Source organism: Denticeps clupeoides, chromosome 1 (genome assembly GCF_900700375.1).
Source record: "Denticeps clupeoides chromosome 1, fDenClu1.1, whole genome shotgun sequence".
Lineage (NCBI taxonomy): Eukaryota > Metazoa > Chordata > Actinopteri > Clupeiformes > Denticipitidae > Denticeps > Denticeps clupeoides.
This window is the reverse complement of record NC_041707.1, coordinates 41540973-41568519: the sequence shown is the minus strand read 5'-3', so window position 1 is coordinate 41568519 and position 27547 is coordinate 41540973. Positions and strand designations below refer to the sequence as shown.

General features: G+C 49.2%; 4 protein-coding genes across 5 annotated transcripts; 1 reads left to right on the top strand and 3 right to left on the bottom strand.

Moving 5' to 3' along the window:
• Positions 1 to 34: 34 nt before the first annotated feature.
• Positions 35 to 1169, bottom strand: trappc1 (trafficking protein particle complex subunit 1). Its single transcript, XM_028980643.1, has 5 exons — positions 1109 to 1169; positions 924 to 1022; positions 577 to 647; positions 335 to 473; positions 35 to 261 (listed from the first exon to the last, which is right to left on the bottom strand). Exons 2-5 carry the CDS (start codon positions 1020 to 1022, stop codon positions 133 to 135), a joined length of 438 nt encoding a protein of 145 aa, XP_028836476.1. The 5' UTR covers positions 1109 to 1169; the 3' UTR covers positions 35 to 132.
• Positions 1170 to 1581: 412 nt separating this feature from the next.
• On the top strand, positions 1582 to 3939 carry psmb6 (proteasome 20S subunit beta 6). The gene is made up of 6 exons (XM_028980492.1): positions 1582 to 1717; positions 2820 to 2887; positions 2964 to 3095; positions 3164 to 3293; positions 3507 to 3651; positions 3731 to 3939. Exons 1-6 carry the CDS (start codon positions 1616 to 1618, stop codon positions 3856 to 3858), a joined length of 705 nt encoding a protein of 234 aa, XP_028836325.1. The 5' UTR covers positions 1582 to 1615; the 3' UTR covers positions 3859 to 3939.
• A 1480-nt stretch (positions 3940 to 5419) lies between these two features.
• gp1ba (glycoprotein Ib platelet subunit alpha) lies at positions 5420 to 8539 on the bottom strand. Of its 2 annotated transcripts, XM_028980065.1 has the most exons (4): positions 8327 to 8539; positions 7628 to 7902; positions 7173 to 7531; positions 5420 to 7073 (listed from the first exon to the last, which is right to left on the bottom strand). In XM_028980065.1, exons 2-4 carry the CDS (start codon positions 7899 to 7901, stop codon positions 5610 to 5612), a joined length of 2097 nt encoding a protein of 698 aa, XP_028835898.1. In that variant the 5' UTR covers position 7902; positions 8327 to 8539; the 3' UTR covers positions 5420 to 5609. The 2 variants fall into 2 exon arrangements, with proteins under 2 accessions (XP_028835898.1, XP_028835889.1); XM_028980056.1 differs by having other exon boundaries at positions 7628 to 8539.
• Positions 8540 to 8772: 233 nt separating this feature from the next.
• Positions 8773 to 26232, bottom strand: LOC114790049 (kinesin-like protein KIF1C). The gene is made up of 24 exons (XM_028979685.1): positions 25982 to 26232; positions 24056 to 24098; positions 21180 to 21300; positions 19908 to 19984; positions 18077 to 18256; positions 17936 to 18001; positions 17671 to 17849; positions 17436 to 17547; positions 17277 to 17354; positions 17123 to 17188; positions 16946 to 17024; positions 16784 to 16862; positions 16546 to 16694; positions 16294 to 16469; positions 14199 to 14278; positions 14032 to 14107; positions 13869 to 13948; positions 13680 to 13774; positions 13027 to 13110; positions 12460 to 12640; positions 12320 to 12392; positions 12127 to 12225; positions 11291 to 11809; positions 8773 to 10680 (listed from the first exon to the last, which is right to left on the bottom strand). The coding sequence occupies exons 3-24, from the start codon at positions 21280 to 21282 to the stop codon at positions 9604 to 9606; spliced, it is 3708 nt and encodes a 1235-aa protein (XP_028835518.1). The 5' UTR covers positions 21283 to 21300; positions 24056 to 24098; positions 25982 to 26232; the 3' UTR covers positions 8773 to 9603.
• Positions 26233 to 27547: the final 1315 nt, after the last annotated feature.

Genomic DNA, 27547 nt, shown 5'->3' with positions numbered 1-27547 from the left:
CCAAAACCTGAATAAATGAACAATCAATAACCAGTGGGGTTCCAACGTCCACTTTATTTTCAGCAAAAAGTTCTCCATCGGTGCTCCATTACTGAGGCTCATTTTAACTCCAGCCCAGCGGTGCCGGTCCGTTCACGCAGCTCGGACGCTGAAGAAGGGCAGAGCGCGAACGAACGAGTCCAGGCGGCTGGTGAAGAGCTCGCTCTGCAGAGGCTCTCCCAGCACGCACAGCGGGTTCCTCACGATGTACTCTACATACAGCTACGGAGACAGAGAGAGCAGCGCCATCAGAAGCACCCACTTCCAGCTGCAGCGAGACACGCGCCGCACTCACCGTGCTGTAGATCTGGTGCAGGACGTCCCGGCAGCTGGGGACGCCCAGGTCTGTGTTCATGATGATCTTCATCCCGGTCGGCGTCTCATAATAATGCAGCTTGTAGCGGCTCGTCTGATAGGCCACGAAGCCGTCTTTCCTGAACACGCCCACCGTTAAGGACAATGCGGTTTCACCAAGTTCTCACACACACACACACACACACACACACACACATACACACACACACACCAGCAGGATACATGTCCAGTGGAGACATCTTACTGACAAAAGAACGAATGGAGAACAGCATTCCATACATCAGCTTAAACTCCTGGCAGGGCGGGGTCAGGGGGCGGGTTCAAGGACAGGAATGGTCAGCCTCCCATCATGCATCATGTCACATTACGTGTAACATACACAAAACACGGTTTAAATCCGAACAATTTGCAGCAGAAGTCATAACTAGCCGTGTGGTATTATATCTGACACCCAGGTGTGATTTTGATTGACAGCTGTCAGTCACCCCACGCGAACAGCGGGAGAAGAGCGGTTCGGTGTGAGGACCACCGTCCACTGCAGTGGACAGTAGGAACGTTCTCCACCTCACCTCCTCCTTGGAGATCCCCGCTTGCTTTTTCCGGTTCCATTCGCTGTAGTGGAGGCAGGTGCCGTTCCGGTCAAAGATGTACAGGTTGTGGACGGTCATCTGGAAGGACGCGCAGGGCACATTAATCGAGGCTTTATATTAAACCCTATATTAAACCATTAAAGATGACGAGTGTGACTGTTTACCTTCGGCTTCCTGGCTGACGGACAGCCTGAAGGACCCTTAAGCGTCAGCGTGCGCTGCTGCCTGATTCATTTGGGTACAGCGTTCAACTTTTAAAAATCCGAACCCGTCTAAATTCATATAAATGTTACTTAACACAATTACATGTGCTCATCTACAAAGCAGCATTTATTTTAAGAAGAATAATTTTAAATAATTTAGGATCTTTTGCTCGGTCAGGCAGTGTGGCAGACAATGTGTCGTCTGCCAACAACAAAGACGTTCACAAAACAAGAAGTACGATTCGAGGAAAAAAAAAATCTCAAATTACTACATATGACACTGTATTTTATTTATTAATTATTTTATATTATTTGTGGGGGACTGTCCCTATAACTACTGATTGTAAGTTGCTCTGGATATGGGCGTCTGGTAAATGCTGTAAATGTGAACAGTGGGAGTGACATGAGAGTCGTCGGTCTTGTTTTTGAGTGCCCGCAGTGCGCATGCCCAGAACGTAGTTACGCTCCATGATGGCGGCCGCGTTGACCATGGGCCTCGCTCGGCAACTTCATTCTTCTCCTTGTAGCGACGCGGCGCCCGACTGGACGTATCGGGAAGTCAGCACCGGGGTGAGCTTTTAAATCGACTGTATCCGTGGCGGCGAGGGACGTGTGTTCAAGACTCAGTGAAAGACCGAGAGAAGGAGTCAGCGGTGCGGATGTGGATGAGACAGCAGAAGTCGAAGCTCAGAGAACCGCAAAAAAGCCACAAACCCCTCAAATCTATAATTTATATCATTTATACAGTAGACCTTTTAAACGCGCTTGTCGAGTCCGTTGGATCCAATTTTAATTTCATCATAAAAATAACATCTGGAAGTTGTTTTTAAAGGTCCCCTATTATGAAAATGTGACTTTGTGAGATGATTGAACATTAATACGAGTTCCCCAGCCAGTCTCTGGTCCTGCAGTGGCTAGAAATGGTGATATGTGTAAAGAGCATTTTGTTCATTCTGCTTCACCGTTCAGAGAGCGGCAGCTCAGATGGTCGGATCTGGAATTTGTCCCCCTTATGACGTCATAAGGGGAAAGGTTACCTCCCGTTTCTCATGCTTTTTCCCACCCCGCCCCTAAAACATTATCTCCACCAACCGTCATGGCTTCCAAACATGTGAAGCATCGTAGTTGCTCAGTGTTTGGATGTAAAAATAAAATAAATAAATAAATAAATTATTTTAGTTCTGTCACGTGAGACTCTGAAGAATGGGGCAGTGGTGGCGTAGCAGTTAAGGAAGCGGCCCCATAATCTGAAGGTTGCCGGTTTGAATCCCGATCCGCCAAGGTGCCACTGAGCAAAGCACCGTCCCCCCACACTGGTCCCCGGGCGCCTGTCATGGCTGCCCACTGCTCACTCAGGGTGATGGTTAAATACAGAGGACAAATTTCACTGTGTGCACCGTGTGCTTTGCTGCTGTGTATCACATGTGACAATCAAACCAGCGGGTTCATTTTATTTTTATCTGGAAAAACGCAGACACGACTTCCTGTCTGTACCAAACATCGTGGTTGGTGGATGGTGTTGATGACGTATTTCCAGCTCAATTTCTATAGGCCGCTCTCCTCCTAGTCCCGCCTCTCTCCTCCTCATTAGCATTTAAATTTGGGGACCAACAAGACTAACATAAAAGCAAAAAAAATTGTGTTTAGTGAAACTCTTGCGTGAATTGTACAGACCACCATCATGGCTGTGGAGTTTGATGGCGGCGTGGTGATGGGTGCCGACTCCAGGACGACTACGGGGTGAGAGACGTTTCGGACTGTGACGGGTGTTGGTCGTGTATTCGAGCTGACGCCGTGTTCCTTTTTCCTTGTGCAGCGCCTACATCGCCAACAGGGTGACGGATAAACTCACGCCCATCCACGAGCGGATCTTCTGCTGCCGCTCGGGCTCGGCGGCCGACACCCAGGCCATCGCTGACTCGGTCACCTACCAGCTGGGCTTCCACAGGTGAGACGGAGGGTCCCGCGGCGCCGGGTTTCGCCATGGTGCTCTTAACGCCGCCTTCTCCTCCGCAGCATCGAGCTGGACGAGCCGCCGCAGGTCCAGACGGCCGCCAACCTCTTTAAGGAGATGTGCTACAGGTACAGAGAGGAGCTGATGGCGGGCATCATCGTGGCCGGGTGGGACAAGCGGAGAGGAGGACAGGTGGGTCCTTATCCACGTATATGATGAAGGTCCCGTCCCCACACACTGCTCCCCGGGCGCCTGTCATGGTGCCCACTGCTCACTCAGGGTGATGGTTAAATGCAGAGGACAAATTTCACTGTGTGCACCGTGTGCTGTGCTGCTGTGTATCTCACTATTTGTGAGTTGGTTTCGCGGACGATTTACTGTGCGTCATTGTGTGTGTTGTGATAGGTGTACACCGTGCCGGTGGGCGGCATGATGACCAGGCAGCCCGTGTCAGTGGGCGGGTCCGGCAGCACCTACATTTACGGCTACGTCGACTCCAACTACAGGACCGGGATGAGCAGAGAGGAGTGTCTGCAGTTCACCGCTAAAGGTGAGACCAGCTCGCACCTTCTCATCAAGTAAGAAACAACCAGTGAAATATGAATAAACCCCACCCCCTCGCCCACCAGCGCTGTCCCTGGCCATGGAGCGCGACGGCTCGAGTGGCGGCGTGGTGCGCCTGGCGGTGATCTCCGAACAGGGCGTCGACCGGCAGGTGATCCTGGGCAACCAGCTGCCCAGGTTCTCCGCCGCGTGAGATGGACCTCCTCTTCTCTTCTCCCTCCCGACCCGCTGAAGAACATCTGAGCTTTTCAATAAAGGGTTTTGTCATACGGTTGGTCGAGTTTTACTGCATGTTTCTGTGTGAAGAGGGTTGGTGTTACGGCCATGATGCTGATGTTCCACAATCGAATGATTAGTAATCCTTAAATCCAGAGTTGAAAGGTTTTTAAGATACTGCAGACCAAATAAATGAAATGAAACAATGGAAAACTGCACGTAGTTTTCACTGCAAATGACAAAAATATCGCCCCCTAGTGGCGTGCAGCGGTACAGGTAAAATGAGTCTTAACATTGACAAAGACTAAAGAAGAATAGATAGATTGAAGGAACATTGACATTGTATTTTAGAAGAGCATCTGGCCCTCGCAGTGTCTACTGAGAACAACTCTGGCCCTTGGACAGATGAAGTAGTTAGATTTGATAAAAGCGGCCATACTCTTTAAACCTGCAGAAACCCTGTTAATACTACCTGTTCTACATCAAGTAGAAGTGTACAGAGGCAGACTTTGATTAAAGTTAATTCGAAAGTACAGTACAGCTAATCATATTAAATATATATATTAAGATATATATAAAGTATATAGTATTATATATATAAAGATACCTGAAAGTGGTTACTGTTTAATAGAATGTTTGTAGTCTAATCAGAATCACGTTTATTGGCCAAGTACACGACTGAACACATACAAGGAATTTGATTCCGGTCAATGCCGTCTCTCAAGCACAACAGTATAAAAACAATGACAATATACAACATAATCTAATATCTATATATATGATTATATATTTACAGCATTTACCAGACGCCCTTATCCAGAGTGACATACAATCAGTAGTTACAGGGACGGTCCCCCCCTGGAGACACTCAGGGTTAAGTGTCTTGCTCAGGGACACAATGGTAGTAAGTGGGGGTTTGAACCTGGGTCTTCTGGTTCATAGGCGAGTGTGTAACCCGCTAGGTTACAAGCACCCCAGCTAGCTCAGTGGGAAGAGCATGATACTCTTAATCTCAGGGTCGTGGGTTCGAGCACCACGTTGGGCGCGACTTTAGGGGGCAGTGGTGGCCTAGTGGTTAAGGAAGCGGCCCCGTAATCAGGAGGTTGCCGGTTCGAATCCTGACCCGCCAAGGTGCCACTGAGGTGCCACTGAGCAAAGCACCGTCCCCACACACTGCTACCTGGGCGCCTGTCATGGCTGCCCACTGCTCACTCAGGGTGATGGTTAAATGCTGCACCGTGTGTTGTGCTGCTGTGTATCACATGTGACAATCACTTCACTTAAGCATCCTATATACAACATTTGAATTTCTCCTGGATATGTGAGATTTGCACTGGAAGCCATTTTATTGTTAAATACCCAGTGATATTAAGAGTAAACGCGTGGTAGTAGCCTAGCCTAGCACACTCACCTATGAACCAGAAGACCCAGGTTCGAACCCCACTTAATACCATCGTGTCCCTGAGCAGGACACTTAACCCTGGGTGTCTCCAGGGGGGGACTGTCCCTGTAACTACTGACTGTAAGTCGCTCTGGATAAGGGCGTCTGGTAAATGCTGTAAATGTAAAAAACATTAACAATAATGCCAGTACCACTAGAGGGAGCCAGAGTAGCTACATTTTAAAAAATGTAATAGCGCCCAGGACTTGTAGAGAGTCAGAAAGTAAAAAGCAGATCGCTGATTGTTTACAGAAGCCAAACAGGAAGCAGGAACATGCCCCCGGGTATTACTCCTCTGATGATGGTGAAGATGGGTCCATGGGCCTGTCACCGGGACCACGTATCAGAGACCGCAAGTCCCTGCCGACTGACCCCCTTCCCATTTCCCACTCTCCCACCAGCCACTCCACCTCCCGCTGTGCTCCTTGCTCAAGCGCCTCCTCCCTCAGGATCAGGGTGTAGCGTCTGTTCCTCTCTCGCCCTCCGTCCCCTGATCTTCTCATCGGGATGTTTTCCTGGTCCCTCCCTTCCTCTGTCGCCCCCTGTGCTTCCCAGCTCTCCTCCACCTCTCTCCAGCCTTCGATCTCCTCCTCGCGGCTGAACACCCTGTACAGGGTTTTGCGGAACACATCCTTCTGGCCCCGCCCTTCCACCGTTCTCTCCTCCACCACCTCCTCTTTACCGCTGAGCTCCATCCTGCTGGCTGTCACCTCCGTTCTTGACTGGTTCTGTTTTTCACCCTCTTCTTCCTCCTCTCCACCTTTTGTAATAAACAGAACAGAGCGGAACATTGCATGCGCTCCTTCCTCCCTGCTCGATGGCTGAGATGTTTCCCGTTCTACGCTGCCCAGCAGGATGGCACAGGCTTGGGCATCTGAGGCTGTCCTCTTGGCAAGGAGCCGGTAGAAGGTCAGGTACGCCCACACCAGCCAGATGCCCAGGAGCGAGGACCAGAGCGCTGAGAAGACACACAGAATCAGGGATCCCACAAACAGCCAGAGGCACCACGGTCGGGCCCAGGCTGGGGACAGCAATCTGCCAGGCATGGGGACGGAAGTGGTCTCTACCAGGCTGGTGATTATTATTTGATCAGTGGTTGACCAGTTTGGTTTGGTTGGTTCAGAATGATGCTCTGTGGTTGGCTGGTTTGGTTTGGTTGGTTTAGTAGTAAGCTCTGTGGTTGGCCAGTTTGGGTTGGTTGGTTTAGAAGGAAGTTCTGTGGTTGGCCAGTTTGGTTTGGTTGGTTTAGAAGGAAGTTCTGTGGTTGGCCAGTTTGGGTTGGTTGGTTCAGAATGAAGCTCTGTGATTGGCCAGTTTGATCTGGTTGGCTGGAAGGTCATCGCTGTTGGGAGGAACCAGGAGTTTGACCAGAAGCTCCAGGATCTAGTCCAGTATTCTAGCCAAGACTCTGTCCACATTTCACTCCAGTACTCCACCCGGAAATCTGTCTTGTCATGATAAGTCTCTGGAGTTTTGGTGGGTAAAGATGTGGACAGAAGTTTATCTGCAGCCACAGTTGTAGTTGTTGCAGGCAAGGTCGTGGGTGTGGTCTCTGGTGTGACTGGAGGCGGTGCTGTCGGATGGGCGGAGTCACAGTATTCTGCCTCTGTGAGGTCAATGATTGGTCTGCCAGCCAGATGAGCAGGTGCAGAACACGTCACATTTTCTGGCAAGTTGATGATGGAGTTGGGTCCTGTATGGGTGTAAATGTTGTAACTCTGGTCTTCTAGGTACGTGTGTAGGTATCCCACCTGAACATAAACACAAGATACATCTTAACACAACACTGAGCCGGATGTTCCAATCACTTCCAAAGATCCTGGAGGTCACAAAAAAGCCCCGTCCCTCACCTCACAGAAGCACTGCCATGGGTTTTTGGACAAGTACACATATGGCAGGTCTGGTTTAGACTGGAAGAAATCTTGAGGCATGATGCGTATCAAGTTGTCCTCCAGGTCCAAGGTTTTCAGCTTGGTCGAGGTGATTTGCTCGAGCAGGTCACGGGGTAAGGAGGTGATTTTGTTTTGAGACAGGTCCACCACCTCTAGTAGGGAAAGCCTGCTGAAGGCCAACACATCCACAGAGTGCAGCTGGTTACCACCCAGGTAGACCTCCATCAGTCTGGGGGCACAACTGAATGCTTGTGGACCCACATGAGCCAACCGGTTATCAGACAAGTTCAGAATCGTCAGATTCACCAGCTCAGGACCTGTTGGGTCAGGCAGAAGGAAGGAAGAAGATTAATACACCATCAAACAGATCAGTGAGATTATCAGCAGAAATAGCTTCAGGAAACCAGGCAGACCTGGTGGCTCCAGGGCACCGATGCGGTTCTGCCGCAAGTCCAACTCATGAAGGTTTGGGAAGCTGGCGTAGGAGCTCCAGGAGAGTGACATGAACTGGTTCTGCTGGAGAACCAGAACCTCAGTGTACGGGTCAACGGTCAAGGGAACTGAGGTAAGACCCATGCTCGCACAGGTCACACGCGGACGATGGTCTTTGTTCCGATCCGTATGGCAACGGTCACTTACAGGTGTGGATGGAGGAAAAAGGACGAACAAGATGAACAACCAATGCATCCTGATGGAAGAAGGAGACCAAACATGAGTCCACAGGAAACGTAGTAATAAAAAGACATCCCGGCTGAGGGGGAAATAGTCCACCCCATAAACCGTGTTATTGTTGGATAGAGTGTGGCTATTGGAATTCAGTGGACTTTCATCACAAAGTCCACTGGTCCCCATGCAGAAGAACTGCCAGTCCCCGCGAAACCAGGTACCAGATGATCTCAGTTTTCACCAGACTGGATTTAAAACCAGATTAAGATGGGCACCAGACTCAGGACTAGTCTGGGGATTAGAAAACCTCTCTAAACTCAAATTTCTTCCAATGGAAGAGTCACGTTCAGATGAAAAACAGACATTGTGGAGCTTTGGACGCGTTATGATGCGATGAATCAATTTGAGCCGCGTATCTACTGCAAAGCGGAATGAAACGGTGTTACCTGGAATCCGGCAGAGCGCGTCCCCGAGGAGGCGCGAGTCGAGTGACCCGAGCACGGATACGAAGGCGTGAGACGCTCGGCGCTGGCGCGTGAGATATGAAATCACCAGGCGGCCAGACTTCCTCCACGCGCCGCGGGCGCCTCCCGGCTCCACCGCCGTGCTTCCTGCTGCCGGTCACGCCCTTTTTATTCTGGGAAATTGTGAAGGATGAACTGGACCCGACTGGTTCGTGTTGCCACTGGAGATGCCAGAAATGCCACCGCTTCGGAGCAGAGGCTTCTAATGTTCTAAATGTGATGATTAATATAAATAACAGCAAATAAAAACCACATTTCCATTTTGCATTGAAATTCCTTTTCCTTTAATGGCACATTTGTGTTCATTTTTCAACGTCCACGCCGTTTACAGTCCACAGTGAGAGGACAGACAAATGAAAGGAGACAAGTACAAATCAATCAAAACTGTATTCATACAGGCCAGAGCGGCGCCCGTCAGCCCGGTAGGGCCCCGCCCCGCCCCGCCCACAGCGCAGGGTGGGTAAAGCAGGATTATTTATGCAATCAGAACCACAGCGGGGAAAAAAGATGCTAAAGTAACACGGCAGAGAAAAGAGAAAAAGACAGACGGACAGATTGTCCTCAGACCCGCCTCCAGGATTACCCATGAGGCCTTGCACCAGCGCTCATTTGATCATCTGCAACATCGTCAGATTGGGACACACTGCTCCTGTTCTACCTGCCAGAGCCCACCTCCGTCTCACTTCCTGGTCCTGTTGTCCCGCTAAAGCCTACGGGACTAAATCCCAACTTCCCAAATCACCATCATGTTTCCATGGTAGCACACGCATCCCAGAATTCCGCTGAGCATTACGGAATCCTGAAATCAGAAAAGTCGTTTTCGATTAAAAAGGGAAAAAAAAAACGTGGAGCGTAAACGGTGCCAATCGGTGATTCTGCCGCCGTCACCACTTCAGGCTGGTTTTAACCCCGCCTCCTCGAACATGGTGGAGGTAGTCTTTCACACACACATGCACACACACGCACGCACACACACACGCACGCACCACACACACACACACACACACTCACACTCAAAAGCACTTTCTTGGCCACTTTGAGGTGGATACACACACACATCATGTCCTTCGAGTTGATGGAGACGATATTTCAGGTACACACACACACACACACACTCACGCACACACACGCACACACACTCACGCACACACACTCACACACACACTCACACACGCACCACAGAGGGAATGCAGCATCTCTCAGATGCGGGTCTCTCTGCTCTTCAGGTCGGGGGCGCTGTACTGGCGTCTCATGCGGGGGGGCGTGGTGTAGCCTTGAAATTTGGGGTTTGGGCCCCACCCCGCCATGCTCTGCCCCGCCTCCAGCGGGCGACCGCGCTGCAGGGCGTGGCCGTTGTTGGGACACAGGCTCGATGTGTACAGCTGCTCCGGATAAGGCTGCGGGTGCTGCTGCCACCGCTGGTTCCCATGGCAACCGTCAGCGGGCCTTTCGCGGTTGCCAGGTCCCGGCGATGGCCGCCGAAATCGCGCTCCTCCCGTCTGTTGATAGCTGGTGTTGCTGCAGTAAGCCTGGTCGCCGGGCGTGGCCGAGCTGTCCAGCGAGTTCCGCCGGTAGTGCCGCGGCTGCTGAAAGTGCGGATGCTGGTGAGGGTTTCCATGGTAACCGTTGCTGTAGTTACGCTGCTGATGCTGCCAGTTCGTGCGGTGAGGTGAGGAGGCGCGCATTCGATTCGGACCCATGATGATGGGCACGTGGGGCGGGACCTGAAAAGGGAGGGGCAGGAGAGGCATGATAGGGGTGGAGTTAAATGATGGGCCTGACGGAGCCTGAGAAAGTACCGGAGGGGAGGGGCTCCTCTTTGGTGCCACCGGAAATTCCTGATCCTGTCCGTCCTCTTCTCCTTCTCCTCCTCTGCTCCCTCCATCCTTGGCCACACCCAGGCTGAGGGCGGAGCCAGGGCTCCAGGAGAGGCGGTGCTGAGGGTTGCTCTTAAATGGGAACTTCAGCTTACACTCTTGCGGTGGGATGAACTTGCCCGTGCCTGGCAAATGAACCACGCCCCCCTCGCCTTGGGCCCCGCCCCCTCCACGGAGCTTCTTGGTGATTTGCTGCTGCTGTAGATTGTGTAGGCGCGTCTGTTCCTGTCGGAGCCAGCGCAGGCGGCCACGCCGGAAGGCGGGGTCTTCCTCCATCAGTCGCATCACCCGCTCCTCTTTGGGGAGTTCCTCCGTGGAGCCACACCCACCCTTCATCTCCTCGTTGTCCGTAATGGCGTCACCCGATTCCGCGGCGTCTGTATCGCTGATGTCATCATTCTGTGTAAACACACGCTTTTTCAGCTGAGGTCGATGCTGCAAGCTTCTACTAGAAGGCAGTGTCATGAAGTTATTCATTTGTAAGTGACCTTCTCTGCAGGACTAAGGAAGCCAAATTTAAGACTTTTTAAGGACACTTTTAACAACCATATTTGTCCAAGGACACTGTGAGGGCAAGATGCTCTTCTAAAATACTAAATTAAATGTGCTTTATCTTCAGTAATATTTACATTTACATTTACAGCATTTATCAGACGCCCTTAACCAGAGCGCCTTACAATCAGTAGTTACAGGGACAGTCCCACCCTGGAGACACTCAGGGTTAAGTGTCTTGCTCAGGGACACGATGGTAGTAAGTGGGGTTTGAACCTGGGTCTTCTGGTTAATAGGCGAGTGTGTTACCCACTAGGCTACTACCACCCCTATATATTAATATATGAATATTTGATCTATTCACGTTAACAGACTCGTATGACCTGTACTGCTGGTAGTAGCCAGTAGGGGCCACTGCAACATTTTCTGTTTCTTATTTGTGAGTAATTTCCATGCAGATTGACAGATTGAAGGCTTCGATTTGATTGTGTGTGTGTGTGTGTGTGTGTGTGTGTACCTGTGCCGTCGGTATGATGCTCTCCATCTTCAGCATTCGGTCCCGCAGGGCCCTGATCTCCTCGTCCTTCATGTTGTTCTGCAGCTTGACCTCGGTCAGGATGTCGGTGAGTTTATCGATGTGAGCCTTCAGGTCGTAGACCCTGGCGCCGGACCCCCCTGCGGAGGCCGGCGCGGCGTCTTCGGCGGGCCCGTCGTCCCCGGGCCCCACGGTGTGCCACGCGTCCTCGGCCACGTCCCGCCAGCCGTCGCGCTCGGCGCCATCGCGCTGGCCGTACATGCGGCACAGCTCCTTCATCTTCACCAGGGACAGCGCCTCGATCTCCTGCCGCGAGTGGCGGAAGTCCCCGAGGGCCACCTCGTAGCACACCTCCTTCACGGCCTGCAGCTTCAGGTCGTCCATGGTGACGCGCTTGGGGTCTTTGCTGATGCGGCGGCGCTGGGGGATCTGGTACACGCGCTGCGGCTCGCGCTTCTTACCGCTGCTGGGCAGACCGCAGCGCCGCACGATGGACTGGACCTACGGGGGGGAGACCTGCTCAGTCGAGGGTCTTCTCTGCACGTCTAACGAAGACGAGTTTTTTAAGGTCGCTTTTATCAACCAAGATGCTCTTCTAAAATACTAAATTAAATGTACTTTATCTTCAGTAATATATGAATATTTGATCTATTCATGTTAACAGACTCGTATGACCTGTACTGCTGGTAGTAGCCAGTAGGGGGACACTGCAACATTTTCTGTTTCTTATTTGTGAGTAATTTCCATGCAGATTGACAGATTGACGGCTTCGATTTGATTTTGATCCGGGGACACCCTGTCTCTGGCGGTGTGTTTACCTTGTTTGCAGGCAGCTTCTCTCTAAGTGATGATATGAGTCTCCAGCTCTCCTCACAGGAGCGTTTATCTGAGTCGTCGCCACTATCCGAATCTGCATACTGGACACACACACACACACACACACACACAGTTTAGATGAACTGCTCACATTCTCCTGCAGAAATGAGACATGTCTGTGTGTCTGTCCTTCACCAGTCTCTGCTGTTCCAGCAGCAGGTCGGCCTCCTCCTTCTCTCGGCGGTACTGACACTCTACGTCCTGCAGCCTGACAGAGAGAAGAGGAATAAAGTTGTCTGTAAGCCACGTTCTCCCTCGCTCTTTATTCCCCTCACCTCCTCTCCGTCTCCAGCTTGATGTCGATCCCCTGCTTCTCCAGCAGCTCCTTCTGGGCGAAGTTCCAGTCCATCATCTCCCCCTGCTGGTCGTGGGTGGAGTTGCGCTCTCGCTGCAGACGGGCCTGTTCGGGGTGATTAAACCTGAACACGTGATTCTTCCCCATCACCACCCGGTTTCCTGAGAGGGAAAAGCCATTAGCATCCCATCAGCTGGACGCGCACACACACACACACACACACACACACACACACACACCACACATACACCACACACACACCACACACACACACATACACCACACATACACACACATACACACACACCACACACACACACACACTACACACACTACACACACACTACACACACACACACACACCACACATACACACACACCACACACACACACTACACACACCACACATACACACACTACACACACATACACACACTACACACACCACACACACACACTACACACCACACACACCACACATACACACACACACCACACACACACTACATACACACCACACACACACCACACACACCACACACCACACCTTGTCTCAGCACCATCGGCTCGGTGATCTGTTTGCCGTTGACATATGTCTCCGCCCCTTCAGCAGGCTCCAGCATCACCTCCACTACGGAGACGGAGACATGCTTGAAAAAAACGATAATGCACACACATCCCAGCACACAAACATGCTCACACACCGACACACTTCACAACAACGACAACAACGTCAGCACAGGATGTAGCGCAGGGAGGGCACGTACAGGAGAGAAGACTCCAGCGGAATCCGTAGAAATGACGTTTATTCGGTCGGGTGTGAATATAACTCGCCTAAAACAATGTGATGTGCTGCAGCTCAGGCTGTAATCATTGTTAATTACTGGAGGCGGAGCCTGTGGGCCACATGAAGATGAGTGGGAGGGGACAATGCCGGAACTGCTAGGTGGGAGGGGGTGTGTGGGGGCGGAGCCTGTAAATGGAACGCGAATGGAAAATGAAGGAAAGGTTCTGGAATTCTGGAAACAACAATACCTGGCAATCCGGCCCGGAAAACACTTCCCAGAGTACGGAGAAAGAGAGAGGGAGAGTAAACCAGGGTGCGTGTGTATGTGTGTGTGTGTGTGTGTGTGTTGAGGGTTAACCAAGGACAACTTTTCCAACACAACCATAAAACCATGAACACACAAACATGCCTACCTTCTCCGTTCTGATTGGTCCGGCTGCGGAAGACACAGTGCTGCTCTTTAATGAACTGACCAGTCAACCGGATATCGACGTCTTTCTGGCCAACCCTGCAGAGCAGAGAGATGGGTCACACACACACACACACACACACACACACACCTGTTCACATTAATTCACACACACACACACACACACACACACCTGGTGAGTCCCTCTTTGATGTAGTACAGCAGACACTCAGACATCAGCGGGTCTTCGTTCAGGTTGACCAGGTGAGGCGTCTGAAACACACAGTGGTCAGTTTTGGGACTGAGTTGCTAGGTGACTGTCTCCACGACGACACGTTTTTAAAGCTCAGCCGTACCCCCTTCGGGGAGAAAACCCCCACGGTGCCGCCGTCCTCTCGAATGGACACGCCCATCTCAGCCAGCAGACACTCTCTGACGGAGAAGCGGAGAAAAGGAGAGTGTTTATGTCTGTGTGTGTCTGTGTCTGTGTGAGTGTGTTTAAGTGTGTGTGTCTGTGAATGACCTCTCCATGCGTATTGACTCAGTCTTTCTCAGTTTCTCCTCCCACGTCTCATTCAGCTCAGCAATGATCTTCTCCGTTTCCTGTAGAAACACAGAACACACACACACACACACACACTCGTAACACGTTTCTCTTTTAAAAAGTAACAACATTACTCAGCAATTACTTATTAGCCACACCCCCATAACACTGTGAGCATACATTATAATCCCATCTGAAAAGATGGACCACGTCAGAAAGTCACCAGTACCTGACATTTTTTTAACATTTAACATTTCCAGCATTTACCAGACGCCCTTATCCAGAGCGACTTACAATCAGTAGTTACAGGGACAGTCCCCCCTGGAGACACTCAGGGTTAAGTGTCTTGCTCAGGGACACGATGGTAGTAAGTGGGATTTGAACCTGGGTCTTCTGTCTGAGATATGAGTGGAACCATGAAAGTGCTGTTCCCTGAACCCCGGCCCACTGTTCTCTACCGAGTTTCTTTATCCTTTTTGGCCGAAATTGTCAAACACTTGAAACCATCAGCTCTAGCCACAGATACAATTCCAGGTCGTTTCTTAACAAACCCAGCCTTGATCCTGAAGACGTCGTTCTAGCTCAGTTGTCAGACCGTTTAAACAGCAATAACGTTGCTGAAAAGCTTTCACAGTACAGAGTCTGCACTGCTGCTCCTTACAGTTCAGCTTTAATTCTCCTGGACCCCAGTGCAGCGTTCGATACCACAGAGCACGACATCCTGATCATCCGCTTAGAACAGTGGGCCGGGGTTCAGGGAACAGCTCTTTCATGGTTCCACTCATATCTCAGACAGTTCCATTCCTCTGTGGCACCCCTTAGGTATGGGGTCCCACAAGGGTCAGTTTCAGTGCCGATATTGTTCTCTATTTATAGGCTCCCACTCAGCCAAATCATTAGAGTTTATGGGGTCTCATTTCAGTGTTATGCTGATGATACCCAGCTGTAGATGCCCCTAAAACCAAATGATGCCTCTAAGGCCCACAGACTACTTGAATGGTCTGAACATATCAGATGCTGGATGGCGAGCAATTTCCTGCAGCTTAATGTAAATAAGACTGAGGTCTTTCTTTTTGGACCCTCCACAAATGCAGCTTCGGTTCTGGAACAGATCGTTCCTCTCTCCGCTTTTATAAAGCCTTGTGTCAGGAACCTTGGTGTCATTTTTGACCCTTCGATTAGCAAATTAACAGGGTAAAAGTTTTTTTCCAACTGTGTCTCATCTCCAAAATTAAAGATATTCTCTCCCACACAGACCTAGACAAAGTTCTTCATGCCGTCATCTCCCCTCGGTGAGATTATTGCAATGGTTTATATGCAGGTCTAAATAATTCACATGGCTTATTATATAGCATGGCCCTGCGAAAGGATGACACGCAAATCCGTGAAGTGCTCCATATTTTTGGGGCAGTGGTGGCCTAGCGGTTAAGGAATCGGCCCCGTAATCAGAAGGTTGCCGGTTCGAATCTTGATCTGCCACTGAGGTCCCCTTGATGAAGGTCCCGTCCCCACACACTGCTCTCCGGGCGCCTGTCATGGTGCCCACTGCTCACCAAGGGTGATGGTTAAATACAGAGGACACGTTTCACTGTCTCACCGTGTGCTGTGCTGCAGTGTCTCACAATCACTTCACTTTAATATATTGCTCACTTACTCCAAAAGAAAACTTCAGAAAAAACCCTAAGATCATCTAATGAGGTGCTTCTGGTCGTCCCAAGGGTAGAATGCCTTACCACGGTACATCAGTCTCTCTCCGTCCATCTTAGCCTTTAAAAACCTGGTGAAAACATACCTCTATACCCAGGCGTTCTGAGATCAAGTAAATTTTTTTATTTTATTATTTATTATTATATGTATTTCTTTCATTTCTTGTTTTACTCTTGATGTTAATTTTATCCTCACCCATTGTTATTCATTGTATTATTTTTTATATGTACAGCACTTTGGTGAACAGCTTTCGGTTTTTGAAAATGTGCTTTATAAATACATTTTTATTCTTATTATTAACAATTCTCTAAATATAATCGAGAAATTAATGTGATGTCAGACGAATGAATCTTTTTTTTCTACACACCTGAAGACGCTCTACCGCCTCTTCTTTGGTGATGGGTTCTTCCTCCGATTGGCTGAGCCTGATGTCGTCTGATATCGTGTTCGCTGTTTTTGGGGGCGTGACTCCATTGGAGGTGGAGCCAGGCTGACGAGAGACCACGCCCACTCCAGCCATGTGATTATTGTTTACTTCCGGTCCTGTGAGGGATACAGGAGTGTACTGTATTCACCAACTTTCTGCTGGTGTGTGTGTGTGTGTGTGTGTGTTGTGTACCTTGCGCTTTGATCAGTTCACTCAGTCCCTGTGCGAAGAGCAGGTCCCTCAGGCGGTTGACCTCCTCCTTCAGTTCTCTGATGAGTCGGGCGTTGGGATCCTCGTTAATGATGGCGTTACAGCGGATCTGCTTGGCGCGGTCCGCGTACCTGGGCGTGTAAACACACACACACACACGCGCAGTACTGCAGCTGTGTTGGCGTACGGCGGCGAGCCGAGGAGCGGGCGGAGCCCGTACCTGAGGGTGGACAGCGTCTCCTCGTAGTTGATGTCAGCAGGACTGAGAGCGGCGATCATGGCAGTGCGAGAGTTTCCCCCTGAAACACACAGCAGCACAATAAAAGCTCCGTCGCAAGGCGGCGGCGTCTTCCTGCGGTCGCCCTGGGTTACGCCGTCTCACCCAGGTTTTCCTTCAGCAGCCACGTCAGAACGGAGTCTCTGTACGGAATGAAGTCCGATCGCTTCCTCTTGCTGTTTTGCTGTTGAATCAGGTTCATGTGAAGTCTATGAAGCAGTTCGTTCTGATACCACACTGTGTGTGTGTGTGTGTGTGTGTGCGTGTGTGTGTACACTTCACCATTTCTGCCAGTGCGGAGATAACTTTGCCCAGGGTTGTTAAAGATTTGTTAATGTTTGCTCCTTCCTGCAGGAGCACAAACGAGGAGACGAAGGATGAAAAAGGATGGAAACTGGAGTAAATACCCTACTGTGGTGGGGTCATGACCTCTCACCTTCAACCTCATGCCTTTAGCTCCCGACGAATCAGCTCTCTCGCTGCCGGCCAGGTCAACCAGGCTGATTTTACTAACCTGGGGGAGGAAACGGGGACATCTTTTATTTTACCGACATCGCACTTCCCACCAGCAGGGGGAGTACACACACACACACACCTTCTCAGTGTCCAGGCTGGTGAATTGATCTCTACGGCGTTGGGTGAAGACGATGGTGAATACGGCGTGGGAGCGACTGCTCATCTCATTCATATTGGTGGCGGCCACCGTCCTGACCAATACATAATCAATACACAGTCAAAAGTGAACTAATACAAAATCAATACAGAACCAAAACGCCAAATAGTCCATTTGCAATATTAACCCAACCATAGATCACACAGACCACACACACCTGGCTTTATTGCCACAGTCCATGAGGTCGGCGATGTCACTATAGCAGGTGACGGCCAGTTTGGACAGGTCCTCCACGTATGGACCCATGATGGGATGTTCCCGCACCCTCAGGGTGGCTTTACTCTTCAGATTCAGCAGATCCCGCACACGCTCGCAGTAGATCTCCATGTACGAAACCTGACACACACACACACACAGAGATAAATACACACCGACGCTGGTCAACGCACAGTACCCACACGGGACCAGGCAGGACCACGTACCTCCACCGAGAAGGACAGGTCGGGGTCCGCGTTCCCCGACGTGCGCCGGAACAAGTCTTCACAGAGCTGCGGGACACGCGCACAACCGTTACCATGGACACACACGCCGCACCCCGCTTTTTAACACGCCCGTCTACACACCTGCGGGATGATGCCATGCTGCTCGGTCTCCTGCTTGCCCATCATGGTGTAGGACTTCCCGGCGCCGGTCTGGCCGTAGGCGAAGATGCAGACGTTGTATCCCTCGAACGCGTGCAGCAGCATCTCCTCCCCGATGTCCCGGTACACCTGCTGCTGGGACGCGAACGCCGGGTCGTCCGCCTGCCAGGAGTCGCCCGGTTAACACGCCTGACCAGAACCTCAGCAGATGCCGAATACTCCGTAAAATCGGTACTAAAACATTTTACATTTACAGCATTTACCAGACGCTCTTATCCAGAGCGCCTTACAATCAGTAGTTACAGGGACACCCCCCCCCCTCTTCTAGGCTACTACCACCCTAAAACGGTTCTAAACGGTACTAAAGCGGTACCAGCCACTCACACGTCTAATTTTAGCCTATTAATGTACTCACAAGTCATCTAACCAAAGAACGATTTCACCGGAAATCAAAAAGAAAATGGAAAAGGAAATTGAACACGTAAAGAGGTCGCGGTAACGTTGCGCCTGTTAGCTAGCATAGCACACTTTAATTTAACCAAAGCAACTGTAGGCCACACGACCATAGAAAAATGTTCTACACTGAGGAGCCTAATTAAACTTGCTTTTGTGAGGTAAAGGGCTGAGATACATTTAAATTTATGAAAATGTATCTAGCTAAGCTAATGTTTATTCGCTACTGAGCTTAAACAAAAAGACGATCCGCAAACATTTTGCACATATTAGGAGCCTAAATGAATTTTCGGTGAAATAAGAGCTGAGGTAAATCTATGCTTCTTATTAGCACAGATTATATTAATGTGTCATCAAGGTAACCAAAGTTTCATGTAAATTTACACCTGATAGCTAATGTTCATTACGATCCAACTGGCCTTGTTAGCTGGGGTGACCAGATTTGAGCTTCAGGAAAAGCTTGTTAAATTAAATAAAATTTAAAAGTGAAGTCATTGTCATTGCAATACACAGCAGCACAGCACGTGTCCTCTGTATTTAACCCCTCACCCTGAGTGAGCAGTGGGCACCATGACAGGCGCCCAGGGAGCAGCGTGTGGGGACGGTGCTTTGCTCAGTGGCACTGATTCACACACCTTGGTGACTCGGGATTCGAACCGGCAACCTTCTGATTACGGGGCCGCTTCCTTAACCGCTAGGCCACCACTGCCTCAATGGGGACATGCATGATGTGACAGTTGTTTAGGCCGCTCACAAACCTGGACAGTACTAAAAGCCATGCCAGGTCTCAAAAAGAGGACATGTCCAGGGAAAAGAGGTTGTCTGGTACTACCCTGGTAGGGATGGTAGTAGCCTAACGGATAATACACCAGCCCATTACGCAGAAGCCCCAGGTTCGAAACCCACTTACTACCATTGTGTAAGACACTTAACACTGAGTGTCTCCAGGGGGGGACTGTCCTCGTCTCTACTGACTGTAAGTTGCTCTGGATAAGGGGGTAAATGCTGTAAACGTAAATGTCTAGTCGCGGTATCTTAGCTGGCATGTTAGCTGTCTTAGCCAAAGCTAATGCGGCTAAATACAGGCCATGTGTAAGCATTCCGGCTGAAAGTTACATACTTCAAATTCAAATCAAATTCAAATTTTATTTGTCACATACACAGTCATACACGGTATGATATGCAGTGAAATTCTTTTTGCGACTACTACAGACCACAGTATTGCAAATGTTGCAAGTAAACAATGAACCAATATGCAAATATTGCAAACATAACCAAATATTACACTTTTACGTATTTAACATAAAATAGTGTCAGCAGGGTTTAAAAGCACTGTGTAACCAGGAGAAATAAAGCTTACTGTGGTGTGTGACCAATAGGAGTAGTCAAAGGTGAAGGTTTTGGATCCATCTTTGGGCTGTTTTGGATTGGTGATGCCTTGAACAAAGCAGATATACACACAAATGAACAAATGCACAATAACGGCACACACCACAAGGAGAAGACAACATTATGTGTGTGTGTGTGTGTGTGTGTGCATTTACGCCATTCTAAGAAAGACAGATGGTGAACTGAAGCAGGTGTGTGTACTCAGGCTTGCATGTGTGTGTATGTTTGTATATTATAAATAACTGCAGATGGTCACATGGCACACCAAAGCATTCTGGGATTGAGGTGCTTGCGCGTGTGTGAGGGATTGGGTTCCCCTCGCTGTGCAAAGCTGTGGTCTGACACTAATGTAACTTGGATGGGTGTATCAGGATTCACACACACACACAACCTGCCCCTGCTTGCCTCTCCGAGGGTCTCGGGTGTGTGACATGTGCCTTCACCCTCAGCAAACACACACTTTCCCTTACCCTGCCAACACACACACCAAAAACACACTTTCTCAGGCAGAATACAGGTACACACACACACACACACACTCATAGCAGTGGGAGATGAGTGAGAGAAAGGGAAAGAAAATGTGTGTGTATGTGTCTCAGATCAGGTGTCTTCACGCTGCCTGAAGGACAAAAGGAGGGACCAGCGCAAGAGCAGCAGGATGAAAAGAGACGACAGAGGTGGAAGTGGGAAATCATGAAAATCGAGACAAAGAGCCTCCCAGCGCAAAGGAGGCGGAGCTGTAGGTCAGGAAGACGAAAGCAGAGACGAGAGAAGCGGGGACGAGCGGAGAAGGACAAAGAGAAGCACACACACTGTGAACGAGCAACGCGCCATTCAAACTGATGATGGAAGACCTTTCAGGCTGGTAGTAGCCTAGCGGGTGACACACTCAACTATGAACCAGAAGACCCAGGATCAAACCCCACTTACTACCATCGTGTCCCTGAGCAAGACACTTAACCCTGAGTGTCTCCAGGGGGGAACTGTCCCTGTAACTACTGACTGTAAGTCACTCTGGATAAGGACGTCTGGTAAATGCTCTAAACGTAAAAATGTAAACTTTTCCCATCATGTCCACAAATCATATTCATTACCAAGTATGATCAATAAATTATCCATCCATCCATAACTACATGGAACCTCAATCTGAGTCCCAATCTGTAACCTGTGACCCCTGACCCCTGACCTGTTCAGAGAGTGTGTGTTTTATGTGTTTTTCTAACAGTAGGTGCGTGTTACTTACAGGTAGAGGTGCCCTGCATCTGAATCACACACTTGGCATCTCGGCTGATTTCACGGGAGTTGAAAGGTCGAACCCGGACTGCAACCTTGACAGAGGCCGCCATGTCACCGTGAACTTTGACCTTGAGAGGAGAGAGGGCAATGTGATTTGTGCGTTGCAGATGTTTCTCAAAGAAAGAACACATAGTTGTTGACTTCGTTCACTAACCCCGCCCACTGTACAGCAGAGTGTGGTGATAGCAGAGGTGTGAGCACGTTCACCAACATCTCACCGTGCTTGTCAGTGAAGAAGCAGAATATGAATGTGTATGTGTGTGTGTGTGTGTGTGTGTGTGTGAATAGTGGACATCAGGGTACTTCTCCATCCTTCCATCCACCATCATATCACACACACACTCTGCTGTCCCTCCTGCCTCACTGAATCCGGAACACTCCACAACACCGCCACCGATGAACAGACAAGGAGTCAACGCTACAACACCATGTGCTGTGCTGCAGTGTTTCACTATGACAATCACTTACATTTACATTTACATTTAAGGCGTTTGGCCGACGCCCTGATCCAGAGCGACTTACAACGTGCTTCCATGTCACCATGGATGAAGTGGTCAGTTCTGGTTCACCAGGACCCCCAACTATGAATACAATCTTTTTATTCACTCTGTTCTAGTTTCTATACAGAAGAAGGTTACAAGTTCATCTAAATCTTCTCTAAAGAGGAAGGTCTTGAGCTGCCGTGTGAAGGTGCTCAGTGACTGAGCTGGAAGTTCATTCCACCACCGAGGGGCCAAGACGGAGAAGAGTCTAGATGAGCGTCTTCCTCGTACCTTCAGAGATGGAGGGACCAGGCGAGCAGTACTGGAGGCTCGGAGTATACCAGGTGCAGTGCGAGGTGTAATAAGGGCTGTGAGGTAGGAGGGTGCTACTCCAGTTCACTTCACTTCACTTTCAAATCTCATTCCTTACATAATTACCATTATGCAAAAACATTGTAAATGCCACCTTGTATCTATTCTTTGTCTGGTCATTATGTTGCCCTTAGTATTTAGATCTAGTTTTTTTATCTATTGGTGAAGCACATTTTAATACTCTGTTTACTGGTATATGGGTGTAGTGAAAACCCTCCTATTCAAAAAGTATTTCAGACAAATCTAACACTTACACATGCGTACACACTGCACAAAATAATACAAATAAATATATATATAATATTTTTTTCTCCGTCTAGCATGCTCTTTGCTGACAAGTTACGTCTTATCAGGGCTCTTAGTTTGTAAACTCAAAATCTATAGAAACCGAATGAGAATTTCTGGTGTCCTCCTGTAAGTCGCTTTGGATAAAAGCGTCTGCAAAATAAAGTAAAGTAAAGTAAAGTAAAGTAGTGGTAGTAAAGCTCTCTCAAATATGCACTCATGATTACTCTACAGAAGGCGAGGAGGAGGATGGAGGTGTTACAGGTTCCATTATCTCCTCATCTTTTGGAGGTCAGCCTTGGGCCAGAGTGTGGCATGACCTCTAACACAAACAGCAAATGTGAGGGAGGTACAAATATCCAGCTGAATAAACACTGTTTGTGTGTGTGTGTGTGTGTGTGTGTGAGAGAGAGAGAGTAATGGGGTTTACTATTAAAGTCCTCAAATGTTAAAGGTCCCCTATTATGATTCTTTTGCTTCTATATCGGTCTTGTTGGTCCCTAATTCTGTATCTGAAGTCTCTTGGTGCAGAATTAGAGCCACTTTGATCCAGTCCCACAGTGAGATTTCCCAGGATGCACCGTTTCACCGTCTGTAGCTTTAAATGCTAATGAGGAGGAGAGAGGCCTATAGAAGTTGAGCAGGAAATGATGTCATCAACACCGTCCACCAACCACGAGTTCACACGTTTGGAAGCCATGACGGTCGGTGGAGATAATGTTTTAGGGGAGGGGCGGGACATTCTCTGGGCGGAAAAAGCAACAACACACCCCAAAACAGCCTAACATCACGCCCCAACACCATGGCCAGAAACAGAGCCCAACATCTCGCCCAACACCATGGCTAGCAAGACACATAAAAACAGGCCAACACCATGTTCCAGCATCGAGACCAACGACCCAACACCAAGGCCAGAAACATGCCAAAAAACAGCCTAACATCATGCCCAAACCCAACACCATGGCCTTGCTTATGAACCAGAAGACCCAGGTTCGAACCCCACTTACTACCATCATGTCCCTGAGCAAGACACTTAACCCTGAGTGTCTCCAGGGGGGACTATCCCTGTAACTACTGATTGTAAGGGCGTCTGGTAAATGCTGTAAATGTAAAATGTAAATGTCTTTAAGCACCAGGACCAGTTAATCTAATCAATTAAAATCAAACTACACTGTTCACTTACTTACACACTCAGATTACACAATGTAAATGATGGGATGAACATGAAATGATCTGCGTGTGTGTGTGTGTGTGTGTGTGTGAACAGTCAGTCGGAGGAATGCACTCACCGCGGAAAATGGGCAGAGGCTGTTACATCACAGCAAAGGTATTTCTAAAGACAATCCACTCTCCCACTCTCTCGCTCGCTTACACACTCACGGGCACAAACCGCCCTACGGTTCACAACCCATGCAACCTCTGCTCTCCTGACCCCATTCAGTAAACTCGGACCTGAATCTACAGATCACACACACACACACACACACACGCGAATGTGTGTTGGTGAGAGACTTCACTGAGTTTTATACTTTGGGCCCCAGTGGGGGAATGTGATTCTAAGTGGTGTGCATGTGTGTGTGTGTGTGTGTGTGTGTGTGCGAACAACCAGCTGTCACAATGCCTGTGTGTGTGTGTGTGTGTGTGTGTGAGAGAGAGAGAGTGAGTGTCTGTATGTACTGCATACCTACTCCCTCTTGCAGCTAAAGATAGCCACAGCACCACCCAATCTGAAGGATGTAAAACACACACACATAAACAATCATGAATTTTCATTTTTTTTCAACATGCACAACTTAAATTTGCACACAATTTAACTTGAAAGACAGAACATGTACAAGGTCACTTACAGAGTTGTTAATGCTTCTAAATGTGCAAATGTTTTTACTCTTCAGTCTCGATTCATAAACCCCTGACTGGTCCTGATATGAGACTGAAAAACATTTTAAACGGTTAGTCTGGTAAGATTTTGAGATCAGATAGGACCTTAGTTTCTACACCAGACCTGTGCTGGTGATCATCTGCAAGTGGAAACTTCAGTTCTCAAATCAAATCTCAAATCAGCACCTGCAGTGAGTGTTTAATCTCAGATCAAGACCTGTAACAGGGGGTTTCATCTCAAATCAAGACCTGTAACAGGGGGTTTAATCTCAAATCAAGACCTGTAAACGGGGGTTTAATCTCAAATCATGACCTGTAACAGGAGGTTTAGTCTCAGATCAGGACCTGTAACAGGGGGTTTCATCTCAAATCAAGACCTGTAACAGGGGGTTTAATCTCAAATCAAGACCTGTAAACGGGGGTTTAATCTCAAATCATGACCTGTAACAGGAGGGTTTAGTCTCAGATCAGGACCTGTAACAGGGGGTTTAATCTCAAATCATGACCTGTAACAGGGGGTTTAATCTCAGATCAGGACCTGTAACAGGGGGTTTCATCTCAAATCAGGACCTGTAACAGGGGGTTTAATCTCAGATCAGGACCTGTAACAGGGGGTTTCATCTCAAATCAAGACCTGTAACAGGGGGTTTAATCTCAAATCAAGACCTGTAACCGGGGGTTTAATCTCAAAACATGACCTGTAACAGGAGGTTTTGTCTCAGATCAGGACCTGTAACAGGGGGTTTCATCTCAAATCAAGACCTGTAACAGGGGGTTTAATCTCAAATCAAGACCTGTAACCGGGGGTTTCATCTCAAAACATGACCTGTAACAGGAGGTTTTGTCTCAGATCAGGACCTGTAACAGGGGGTTTAATCTCAGATCAAAACCTGTAACGGGGTTTAATCTCAGATCAGGACCTGTAACAGGGGGTTTAATCTCAGATCAAGACCTGTAACAGGGGGTTTAATCTAATATCAGGACCTGTAACAGGGGGTTTAATCTCAAATCATGACCTGTAACAGGGGGGTTAATCTCAAATCAAGACCTGTAACAGGGGGTTTAATCTCAGATCAAGACCTGTAACAGGGGGTTTAATCTAATATCAGGACCTGTAACAGGGGGTTTAATCTCAAATCATGACCTGTAACAGGGGGTTTAATCTCAAATCAAGACCTGTAACAGGGGGGTTAATCTCAAATTGTGACCTGTAACAGAAGGGGGTTCTGTTGCAAGACCTGTAACAGGGGGTTTAATCTCAAATTGTGACCTGTAACAGAAGGTTTAGTCCCAGATTAGGACCTGTAACGGGGGTTTAATCTCATATCAATCATCATGATATTATCCTCTAGTCATAAATGAGTTGTTACTGACTATTCCCTGATTTCACGGTGTGTGTGTGTGTGTGTGTGTGTGTGTGTGTGTATAGATCTTAGAGTTCATATGGTGGGATGGCAGGCTGAGGCAGAGAGAAACATGTGACAGCCGTGAGACTGGGATGGACACACTGGAAATTACACACACACACACACACACACATACACACACACACACACAAGCCCCCACACTGACACAGCAGCAGACAGACAGGATATGCAAACGAGCAACATCCTGGTCCCGCGGGGAAGTCCTGATTTGGGGAAAGTTTGGTAGTTGCTGCTGGCGTGATGATGGCGTCCAGCTGAACTCTGAAAATAACTCCGCGCCGCTCGGTGGCCCCGCCGCCGCTCACCTTTCACCGGAATGCTGGTCAGTTGGGCTCCATCGCGGGACGGGGGTGGAGAACCGGGCCGCGGGATCCGGGTCTTGCGCCGAAAAAGGAGGAAAATTCCCGAAGTTCCCTGAAGCCGGCGTTCCCGGGAATGTCCGGGCGAGGAAGCGGGGCGGCGAAGTCGGATAAAAAGTGGAAAAGTGGAAAAGTCGCCGCTGCGGCCGCGGTGTCTGCGCGCGCGGCCCCCGGTCGGTCACCGAGCCCCGCCCCGCCGCCGCGGCGTGACGTCATCGCCGGGGGGCTTTAAAGGGCAAGAGAGGGGGTCCCGCATATAATTATATTACATAAAATCGTAATTTAAAAAAAGTCGTAACATATAATTCAATTACATAAAACCGATGATCGACTATTGATTACCATCCGCAGGCAACCGTACGAGGTTGAAACGCTCATTATTATTATTAATAAGTTCATCTTTTTGCTTTTTTATCTTTATGAGACTTTTGTAAGTCATTTTGTTTTAATGATCTGAACGCAAACCGGAACTCGTGCGAGTTTAGAGAGGAAAAGGACAAGTTAAATAAATACAGATAACGTGCATCGCAGACAAAACTACGTTTTCACCTCCAGGTGGCGTCACACACACATCTGCTCACTTCAGTGTGTGTGTGTGTGTGTGTGTGTCCCAGGAAACTCAGAATACCAGGTGCATCCTGGCCTGCACACACACACACACACACACACACCCGGACACGTCGTCCTATTGTGGCATGTAGCACACACACACACACACACCGCCGCTGCTACAGGTTTGACGTCATCAGGGTAATCCGTTGGTCGTGACGTCACAGTGAGCGCCGTTCCATCAGTCCCTCACACTCCGTCCATAACTCGTCCACCGGCGGACGCGGCGTGACTACACGAACAGGAACTGATGATGAGGATGATGATGATGATGATGATGACGACGACGCCCAGCGCGCGCGCTGTGACGTGTCTGCAGGATGCGGCGTTGCCTGGTAACAGCATCGTGGTTGGATGCGTGTCACCAGACGGCAAACAAGCTGCGAACATCGTTTTATAAAACGGCCTGGCGACACGTTACATTTAATACCCCGCAGCACATGCGGTTACCCCGATTTCCTCTCGAACAGCCCCGTTTCCGGCGGGGTCTTCACCTTTAAGGGGGTCTCAGCCAATAGGCAGGCGCGGTGTGTGTGGTGTGTGGTATGTGTGTGTGTTGGGTATTTTCGGATGCCCTCTGCTCTCCCATCCCTCCATCTGCAGCCCGCGACGTGCGGATCTTCCGGCCAGCATGAGCGGCGGCGTGTACGGGGGAGGTGAGTAACACCGCACACATACCACACACATACCACACACATACACCATCTAACACCACACACACATACCACACATATACATACACCAAAACACACACACCACACACACATACACCACCACACACATCCCACACACATACACATCACACCCACACACATAAACACACACACATACATAGCAATAACACCACCAAATCACACAACATACAACTTGATGCAACACCCACACATACACACACATACCCAT